We start from the raw sequence: 10,275 nt of genomic DNA, 5'->3' as shown, positions 1-10,275 counted from the left end.
CTCTCTCTCTCTCTCTCTCTCTCTCTCTCTCTCTCTCTCTCTCTCTCAACCAACATATTTAACAGATGGACACATTAAATTCACTGTTAAATGCAAATCAACCCTGAAAGGAGCCACACGCTGTGGTGTGATGCCCTTACTGCCACTCAAAACTTCATTTTTTACATTTGGCTTCTTTTTTTGTTTTTATAACTCATTGAAGTCCAGTGACTAAATTTGAATTCATGAAAGTAAACCTCTACAAATTCACCATCTAACTATAAATCAAGGAATCTCTCTCAGTCTGTGTGTCCTTCGCACATCTTGAGAGCCGCTCAGCCGATTTACTTCACATTTGGCAGCCGTATTGCTGGGGACCCGAGGGAGCGCAGTGTCGAGTTCGGTGCACTTTGGACACAAGACGCGTTCGATATTAATGAACTTTGAATAAGCAAACAGCCCTGTGTGCTTGGCAGTCGTGGAGGCGGGGCTTCAGGGCTCCGTGGTCTGTAGGTTGAGATCCACAATATTTGTAGACGCATGCGATGGGATACAAACGGCAAGTTGACTGACCATTCGCCGTGTCTAAAATTGCATTATCGCGACTCAAACCTCAACTTCATGCAAACGAAGTCTGTCCATCGCAAGACAGCAGGCTCGCAAACCTCCGGTCTATTTCTCGCCCCAAATGTCAGAAACATTTTAGTTAAGTCATATCTTAGTTAAGTTGTATCTTATTTAAGTAAGTGAAATAAGTCAAGCCAAAAAACAAGCACGGGCCGGAGCGTTTGGGGTTCCGTAACACCAAAGCGATTGGTGGATCTCCACGATAGACATAGCATGCTAACGCTACATGGATGCAGGATATTATTACAACCAAACTTTTCCTCAATTCCCTGTAGTCAACAACCAGACTGGAACAACGCCTCTCAGCCATTGCAACTCAAATTGTGTACATTTTTGCCAAACAAATTTATAACATTGCAACCGACAAAATAATGCAGCAGAGCCCGTCTGATTTCGAAAGTGTTCAAAATCTCACACTACTGGATTCTACAAACTCGACAGTATGTCCTGCATATTGCCTTATAAATGAACGATTAAGCTTAAAACTGTAGCGGCTTTCACTTTCACATTTCCAAACGGCCGTTATTTAGATAAACTGACCACATATTGGGGATTTTTTTGGGAGTTACTTTCTCGCATGGAAACGTATTAAAGTGGCAGATTAGCAGCTTTTATAACAGCACTCAAAACTTTCTTTTGAAGTAAACATTAAAAGTGAAACCATTACTACGGCAGTACTGCACAGTGAAAGTCCTACATTAAAAGTGTATCGAGAACGGGGTTGTTTGTCACACTTTCTACTCTAGCGTGAATTGCTCATCATCAAGACATCTTTCAATAGTCATTCCTACATTAAATTGAAGCTTAAGGTGTTGGCTTGAAATGTGTATCCCTCTCATTTTCCAACTTATTGTAACAAAGAGGTAATTAACTATCAACCAACCATTTCACATACATGAATGGAACTCTCCGTGAGGATTAAACTGATCTTGAGAAGCTAACTGAGGACTGCCCCTTTAACCTCTCTCAAACACACAAGCTTACACACAGCTCCCCTCACTCCCCACCTCCCGTTTCTGCTGTGTGGCAGCACTGCACAGCAACCGGGCTTGTAGCCCATTAAACACAGTTTTGTTCTACTCAGCGCGTCATCATCACTCTGATGCATCTGCTGATAGCGCCGTACAGAGGAACATTAAAACACAAGCTCCGCCGGTCACCAGGGGACCACAGGGCCTCGGCCTCATCACAAGCCTCACGAACCTCCTCCCTTAACCCTTACCCTAACCCAAAAACACCATCAGTGCACGGTATACTGCAATTACACATGCCACGGGCCGGAGAACACCGCGTGACTGCATATTGAACGCTCTGCACCATAAAAAGCAAAACTCAGGACAAAATCTCATCTGAATGCCTTTAGCTTGCAGGACAAAAAAACATTGTTTCTTTTTTGCTGTTCAAATGAAAACATGTAGACTACATAACTTAATAAATCTTAACACAAAAAGCAAGGAACACGAACAGGAAACATCTTTAGGCCAGCCTATATAACTATGCTACACCTATTCACTAGCTTAGCTGGGGTGCACTGGGCTCTGGTCGGTCTGTTGTTGAAGCAGGCGCAAATGCTGTCTCCGGGAATACCTCTCGGTTCAAGGGATATATTCCACTTGCCCGGAATCCTGCTTGAACGTTGCCCGGGGTAACTGCAAGAGGGAAGGTTGTAGCCACCAATTTGGGGATGTCATAGATAGTCATGGTTTTCCCGGGGTTGTTCAGCATCCAGGCAGTGGAGGCGGTGTTGACCTGCATCTTCAACGGGCCATAGACAGACACATCTAGGGGCTGCAAGCGGTGTGAGCAATGGGGAGGGAAGGACAACAGCACAACCCCATTCTCCTTGGCATACTTCAGCCCATCCACCGACAAGTGCGAGCTGTGGTTGTCAAGGAGCAGGAGGCATGGCATCTCCCTGCTGCATCTTGTATGGGACACAAAATGCTGAAGAAATTCAACAAAATGCTCCTCCTTCATCCACCCACTAGGATTCGCCGCTCCTGCACTTCCGGTGGGGGCAGAAAGCAAAAAATGGTCGTGGAAGTTCACCCGGGGGAAGATGAAAAATGGGGGGATACTATTCCCAGTGGCGGAGATGGCACAGGAGAGTGTTACCAGGGTTCCTCTCTCTGCAGAGGTCAAAGACCCGACTTGTTTGTAGCCTCTCCTGGCTACCACCTTGTTCGGCTTGTGGACAGTGGTGATATGAGTTTCATCCATATTCCACACCGACTGGGGCTCAAACTTGTATCGAGCCATCACCTCCTCCAAGTTGGTGAAGAAATGGCCCACGTTGTGCTCATTAAATGCACTGGCACGTGCTAGGCTAGTGGCCTCCGGGGTCCTTATGGAAAGCGATGGGTGTCTCTTCAGAAACCCAGAGAACCAGTCTGCCCCTGCCATCTCCTTCTCTGACCAGTTTGTGCGGACAGCAACATTGTTGTGCACTGCAAAGCTGTATGCCAGTTTGCGGACTTCGGTGGGAGAGAGGCCGAAATAAATATCGGAGGCATTTAATATATGGACTTGTCATGTAATTTCACCTGCCTGACTGCCCTCATCATGTCATCTGGTGGAGTGAGGCCCTTCTTCGTCTTCCGAGTAAAGTTTCTACCCATGTTTCTTTATAAAAATGAGAGAAAGTAATAGTAATCTCACCATGCATGATTTTGCCAACATAGGGGTTGGTTGACAACCAACCCCAAAGAGAATGTGACGACCAACCCCAACTGGAATTTCTTGCTTACATCAAGGCTAACAACTAGTTACCTAGCTAACAACAATCAAAACTATAGCTTTCCCTTCACCCTTTTTAAGGGTAAACATTTTTTGTTATAAACCCATTGTCTAAAAGCCTAGAAGAAAAATACTGAGGAGCTGAAAATTTTGAAAAGTCCTCTCACTTCAAATTCAGCTGTCTTACTCCAGAGATGACTATGCAAGTGAGCTCTGATCCCAATTCCTGAAATTTCAAAACTAACATTTTGCAAACAGCGCCCTCTGGTGGCGAGATATAATGAATGTGACAACCAACCCCGTTCTCCCCTACTTTAAGTTAAAAGTGAAAGGTGGAGCTTTCAATTCCAATATGCAGGTTTGACAAGTCATTGGCCCAATCTCCACACTAAAATACTTTGATGCACGCTCCCACAAAGTCCGTGAGGATATTTGACTAATAAATCACTTAATATGTTGCACATTCTAGACACTAGATGTCGACTAAATTTAGTGAAATTATCTCTGTCTTAACCTCTTTGCAAGGAAACTGATATTTTACCATACAAACCATTACACGCGCAACAGAAAACACATCACGAACAAACAAAACTTCATCTCTGCATCAAATAACCAAAGATAAAATGTTAGATAAAATAGGCTATCGCAACCCACAAAGACTGCCGCTAGATGACCAATTACACAATCTCCAATGTCAATGATGGTGACGTCAAGGTAAGTATAGGTCCTCCCTTATCCCTGAGATGCGTTAATACAACTCATGTCAATCAAATATTTCTGAAATTGAATGAGTCATCAACAATATAAGTTAGTGGACACAACGAAATTTACTGAATTTTATGTTTTTTTAAATAAAATGATGGCTTTTTTCGAATATTGACAAAGCCCAGCCCAACTTGATCAAAAGTAGGCGAATTAGGCAGAAACCAGCCCAATCTGGCACCACTGAGGACAACTCCCAGACCGGACAACGCCTTGGTAGCGACCTGCCAATCAGAAGGTAGCCACGCCCATAAAGCATACCCTGCTTTATGGTTTACTTTAATGTAAATGGTACATAATTTACTTAAAGAGCATTATGCTGTATTGAAGAAGACTTGAGATTATGACCATAAACTCATGTTTACAATGTTTAGAGTCATTTTCTCATAGACTTCTATACAACCAGAGGAGTTGCCCCCTGGTGGACATTAGAGAGAATGCAGGTTTAAGGCACTACCGCGCAGATAGACAGCTCAGTTAGCATCATGACTAACAAAGAACTTCCAACGTACAAATAAGAATTGGCTTATTTTTCAAATATAATTTCTTTTTATATTTAGTGAGTTTAAACAAGATAATTTCAAACATGAATAAAACAAAATAAATACACAACACAACAGGAAGAATGATAGAAGAGAAAATACAAAAAAATAGGCAGAAGCTATGGTTGACTGATTGGAGTTAGTATGACTAAACTTTACATTAAAATACATTCAACTACGTTAAACAGTACATCAAAACGATTTGAATTATCCCTCCTGGTTTGTAGTCCTCAGTGCCATAATCCCTCCTGTTTTTCTTTTATAGATTGATCTTCTCAGCTCGACATTTATGTGTTGACAAACCTTAACGCGACTCATTTAATTCCCTTGACTTTCAGTTCATCTTGAACTCGGCTGAGATACTCGGGATCTGGGTATCCATAGCTGCGAACACGAAAACAGAGCAGAAATTCAGTTACTTAGTCATAATGAACATTAATAAAATGAGACTCCTCCTTACTGAGTTGGTCCTCCATGTGTTGACGTTTTGTGGTGAATATCGTTCCATGTGACCATGTTGTTCCTGCCGCTGGTGGTGGACCGGCCAACGGTGAAGATGAGTTTCTGATCAAAGGCCCGCCTCAGCAGCGCCAGGATCCTCCTGCCCTCTGAGGAGTCTGGGAGATAGGCCGTACGGGACGCACCTTCGTATGACTGACCGGGGCTTGGATGCTCCTCCTGCGGGCGGACAGAAGAGGTTTCTGTGCTTAATGCTGGGAAATGTTGTTATGGGCCCTCCAGCGACTGGGAGTCCACAGTTCTTAGGAAGCAGTAGTTTTTTGACGGACATATATTAAAGGAAATATTGACCCACACACACACACATACAAAAGCCAGAAATAAGCTAATTCCAGCCAAAGGAGGGGGGTTAATACACACACAGCGCCACGTTAGTGCTCGTACAATACTTCTTCAAAAAGCAAGGACTTCTGATTAGAGGAAGAAGACAACTAAACGAGTGGAAAACTGGAATTTCAAACCCATAAAAAAGCCCATACAATTGAAATGATTACTGCTGGGCAATGCCAGAACAAACGGTGACAGAAATACATTCTGTGGTAACGGATACTGCCCAACGAGGTGTTCCATTATCAGGAATTATTGGACAACGGGGGAGGCCAGAGCCGTCCATTAATTCCTGATAATGGACATCTCGTCTGGCATTATCTCGTTATACCGTACAAGATATTACTCGTCCGCTCAGCTCATAGATCGGCTCAGCTATGCCCCGGAGACCTAACGTTACGCTACCAAGATCCGAAGTCGATAACATTGAGTACGGACAAGAAACAGTCCATTTATTTTGGACTAGATAGTAGAGGTTTGTGAATATCTTCGTGACAGAACATTTTATAGAAAATTGAGAATGCGTTGAGATGCATCCCGAATTGTCGTGCGTTTGAATAGTCAACAGGTGAATCATAATCGAACAGAATCGTGAGGACAGTGAAGATTCACAACCTCCAGCTATCCAACCATGTCATTGTCCCCCAAATCAGTATCAAGATTTTCATGAGATCTGGATTATCACAACGCTAGCATTAAGCCAACGTTATGCTAGCAGGACTCAAAGTCAATAGCCTTGTGTACGGTTGACAATCAGTTAATCCAACAGCATATTTAACAGCAAGACTGGCTAGCTATCCAGATTTTCACAAACAACTGCGAAGCCAGTGCATTAATTTCAAACAGTTTCAGTAGCTCGGTAAGTGTCCTTTATCAGGAATGAATGGACACCAATCAGCCAATCAGCATTGAGTGTTCACCCAGATGCGAGTCAGACGGTTGTGGTCTCCCCCTTGTTTATTTATTCCTGATAATGAACACCTCGTCAGACATTATCCCCATATTGCTTGTTAGGTTTACATGACGGAAGAAATGCGTAAAGACCTGAGTTAGAAGACTCAATATCTAGCCAACAGTACATGATACAGATGTACAGATAAATTGAATATTAATTATGATTTTGGCTTCCCACAATTAAATGAACACGATCGCTTGTGAAATTGATGCTTCTTTAACTAACGGCCGGCCACCAGGGGTGATCCAGATGTTTTGGGGAGCTTTCCTGAACGTCGCGGCTTCAGTCCACAGTAGAAGACCGATATACTGGAGAGCATACAGGCAAAACTAACTTCATATTCAAATAATTGTGATTTTAATAGTGGTCAAAATAATTGTGATAGAACATTATGAGTGCATTTTACAGTTGAGCCCACAACATAATAGCCTCTAGTTTAAGGTACTCGGGTGATATTGGCCCATGATACAGCAGTGGTGTGAGATCAGTCTGGTCTTACACTTTTCTTTTTTCCAATTGCTTACACACTAAAACGACACACAAAGCACAATTATTAAATTAAATACATATTTTCATCAGTGTGCAGTGCTGCTGGTTTGTGTGTTGTTTTTGGTCAACATATGCCTTTACTTCACTCTAACAATTTTGCTGAAAAATCAAACCCAGACTGTATCATTAGAAAAGTTGAAAGTGTTTTAGATTTGAATTTAGATCTGAATGGGTTGAGTGGTTGGTGGCAAGTACCGACTCTTAGTGACTTGAAGACTAGATACTCTGACAATCCAACAATGGTCTCCTGTTATCATGTAACCAAAGTTCTATTCTTCGACAATGCCAACTGAGACAACTCCATTTGCTGACTCACACTGCACAAGTTAAGCAAATTTTGTGAAATTTTCAATTGTTCAGTGTTGTACCTGTAGTCTTACCTTTTGGATGCCACTTGGAATGTAATAATGGATCGTTAATGTTCCGTATTTCTCATACCCCGGCAAAGATGAAATGTTTTTGGTGACCTTCATTTCGCCTCCATCGGGTTGTGTCCCTGTCAAAGCGCCGTACAGCTCCCCGCACGTCGGGCACACGGGCTTGTAGTCAAAAGCTCTTTTCAGACAGCTCTTGCAGAACGAGTGCTTGCACCGCAGAGTCTTTTTCTCTGTGGTTTCAATCAGCTCCATGCAGATTGGACATGGGTCCTCTTCGGGGCCTTTGCCGTGCACAGATGATGAACCCAAGGTCCTGCCACTTGCAGTGTCCGCCGGACCTCTGTCCACCGGACTCTTGCTCAAGCTTGGCGTATTTCGTGAAAGGAACTCTTTCAATTTAGCAACATGCATGAAGGGCCCCGTCACTGTCATTTTACCTCCGTTGCGACCAGGTTCAAAAAGGAGGTGCGGAAATCTCTTCTGCAGGTCTTTGTGGTCGCGTTGCGGACTCGCCGTAATGGATTCGACCTGCAGGTCGGACGCAGTTCTCTGGTAGAATGTGACGAACCGCTGCCTGACGAAGTGAACAGGGGTCGAGGAAGCATGGTGTGATCGGAAAGTCACCCGTACCGTGCTACTGGGGTCGTGGTGCACGGTTCTGGGCTCAGGCTGTGTTTCGATGACAAAGCTGCTACCTTGAATTTTCCCAAGTTGTTCTGCACGTTTTTGCTGAATGTAGACCATGACAACCCCGGAGACATCCACGGAGACATCCACGGGTTTGACGTGAGGTGAAGCGCGTTCACCCTGCGAACGAGTCCGTGTACGCGTGACAGGATCGGAGCGATCCCTCACCTCTGACAGCCTGGTCGAGAGGTTCTCCACCTCCTCAAAGGTTCCTCTCACCGTGTAGTAGGAGGCTTTTTTCTCCGAACGGTAAAGTTGAAGAATCTTCACTAATCTCTCAGGGTCTTTGAAAGAGGTTTCATCAACGGTGACAGTGATGCCTGTGATGAACTGCAACGAGACATGACAGCTGGAGTTAGTTATTAGCCATCTAAATGCTACATGCTAAAATGCTATTTCTAGGGTTCAAACGATTACCCAAGCACCAGTCAAACCGTCTGGATCAGAGCTTTATTTCAACATTTGTTTCATACACCTATAGAGTGCTGCAGGAATAAGTCTTAAAACCAGGAAATGAGCAAGCGTTTTTTTACTTCTGGTTCCCTCGTCTGGAAGTTAATGTTTTTTTAAAATGCCTAAGTTAAAGTTTGTGGTAACAAAATTTGAACAGATTTTACCGTTTTGTTCCACAACTTCATCAGTAAATACCCCTCTGGTGAATTTTGAAGCTTTTAAGCTTCTTTAAAAAAAAAAGACGTTGCTAGCAAGTAGCTAAATGAGACTACAAAACGTCATCACGCCGATTAGTCCGTCCACACAGCCTCGGTGTGTATACGCGCGCTCAAGTGTGGTGTAGTTTAGTTGTAGCTTAACATTAGCTTTTTACGTCTGCCAATTGCATTCACGCTTCAAAAATCATAAAAGTGGAATTCATTTGTCAAGATTATCTTGCTAAATAAACAAGGTACGTATCATTAATTTATGTTTACCACCTTTGGGAACCAGTGTGATGCTAACTTCCTGGTTGGCCTACAGAAACACATCATCCCTACAGCACTCTGTTATAAAGCAGAAGAGTGTACGGACATTAAAGAAACACTTCACTATCACAAGCTCGTAAACGGATGTTCTGATTAGGGATAGGTCATCATTTATGAATAGTCATTAAATTATGAAACAAATCTAATAGTTTATGCCTAATGCTGAATGAAATGATTGGATAGGCTCATTACAGTCCTGCAAAAGCCAGAGTTACCAGATTTTTTTCTCGTTTTTTTTTTTTGTCATAGCATTGAAGTGTGTGTAATTCGTGTCTTGGAGCATAATTGCTGGGTTCAGGTGGGTCTTGTCATCATAAGAAGTCCTAATTTTACCATCAAGAATCTTCCATCAAACAACCATCAAAACATAAAAAAGTCTAAAAACCTGAGAAGTAAGCCTACTCTGATAGCCGACAGACTACTCTTATTATAATTAATAACAACAGGACATTCTATTCACAGAGCGCATACTCAAATATGCTGAAGTTTACAGTATGAGCTGTGGCCCTCATGTTTAAACATGAGGACCTTTTATTTTGAAAGTCAGACGCCAAAAACCGGAAATCTCACTTCGTGATTTTCCGGCATGCTTGCAGCACTTTCTCCCCGTAGAAAACAAAAGGTGTCGTAGTAGTTTGCTTTAGCGACTGAGTCAAAAGGAGAACGGTCGATTCGCAGCAATATTGTGGATCTTTTTCAGAAAGAAAAAACAAACTACCACGACAATAACAACAACTAACTATCAGATGGGTGAAACCTAAAAGCAAAACTTCTCCGACTGACGTCCGCTATGGAACCTGTTTCTGCTCTCGTCGTCCTTTAGCCTGCTTACGCGGGTCTATTGTTAGTGTAAGCCAGGGTAATATGTGGGACCTACCTCCATGCTGCAGGGTTCTCCTGACACTGTGGCAACACTCTCCGTACACACTGGTGACTCGGCTGCTTTTCGCTTTCGCTTTCAGGGTCAGCATGTTTGTTGCGTTGCAGCGACCCCTGCCGGTGACCGAGTACATAACACCCCGACATAAGAACTACTAACAAAGAAGTCAGTTGCAGGATATTATCACAAAGCCACACACGTGCGTTCTTCACAGTGGATGAATGAGTATATTTACACACTTACCTTATACTTACATACATACTTTTACACTACATCTCAGAGGGAAATGTGCTCTTCACTGCGCTACGTTCATTTGACAATTACCTGCATTTGGAATTTTTTTTAACGCATGCAT

General features: G+C 43.1%; 1 protein-coding gene across 1 annotated transcript; it reads right to left on the bottom strand.

Annotated features, from left to right (window-relative positions):
• Positions 1 to 4,630: 4,630 nt before the first annotated feature.
• LOC116399026 (E3 ubiquitin-protein ligase DTX3L-like) lies at positions 4,631 to 9,967 on the bottom strand. Its single transcript, XM_031875855.1, has 4 exons — positions 9,918 to 9,967; positions 7,377 to 8,390; positions 5,107 to 5,324; positions 4,631 to 5,030 (listed from the first exon to the last, which is right to left on the bottom strand). The coding sequence occupies exons 1-4, from the start codon at positions 9,921 to 9,923 to the stop codon at positions 4,961 to 4,963; spliced, it is 1,308 nt and encodes a 435-aa protein (XP_031731715.1). The 5' UTR covers positions 9,924 to 9,967; the 3' UTR covers positions 4,631 to 4,960.
• Positions 9,968 to 10,275: the final 308 nt, after the last annotated feature.

This window comes from Anarrhichthys ocellatus, unplaced genomic scaffold (genome assembly GCF_004355925.1).
Source record: "Anarrhichthys ocellatus isolate YVR2014 unplaced genomic scaffold, GSC_Weel_1.0 scaffold97, whole genome shotgun sequence".
Lineage (NCBI taxonomy): Eukaryota > Metazoa > Chordata > Actinopteri > Perciformes > Anarhichadidae > Anarrhichthys > Anarrhichthys ocellatus.
Note: the sequence above shows the minus strand (reverse complement) of the source record. Positions and strands in the feature narration are given on the sequence as shown.

Bases quoted from the DNA above. Each gene is read 5' to 3' on its own strand.
- LOC116399026 (XM_031875855.1), bottom strand. The intron at 5,325-7,376 runs GTAAGACTACAG...GTCCGCCCGCAG, and splicing joins TTCCAAGTGGCATCCAAAAG to GAGGAGCATCCAAGCCCCGG. The intron at 5,031-5,106 runs GTAAGGAGGAGT...TCGTGTTCGCAG, and splicing joins ACACATGGAGGACCAACTCA to CTATGGATACCCAGATCCCG.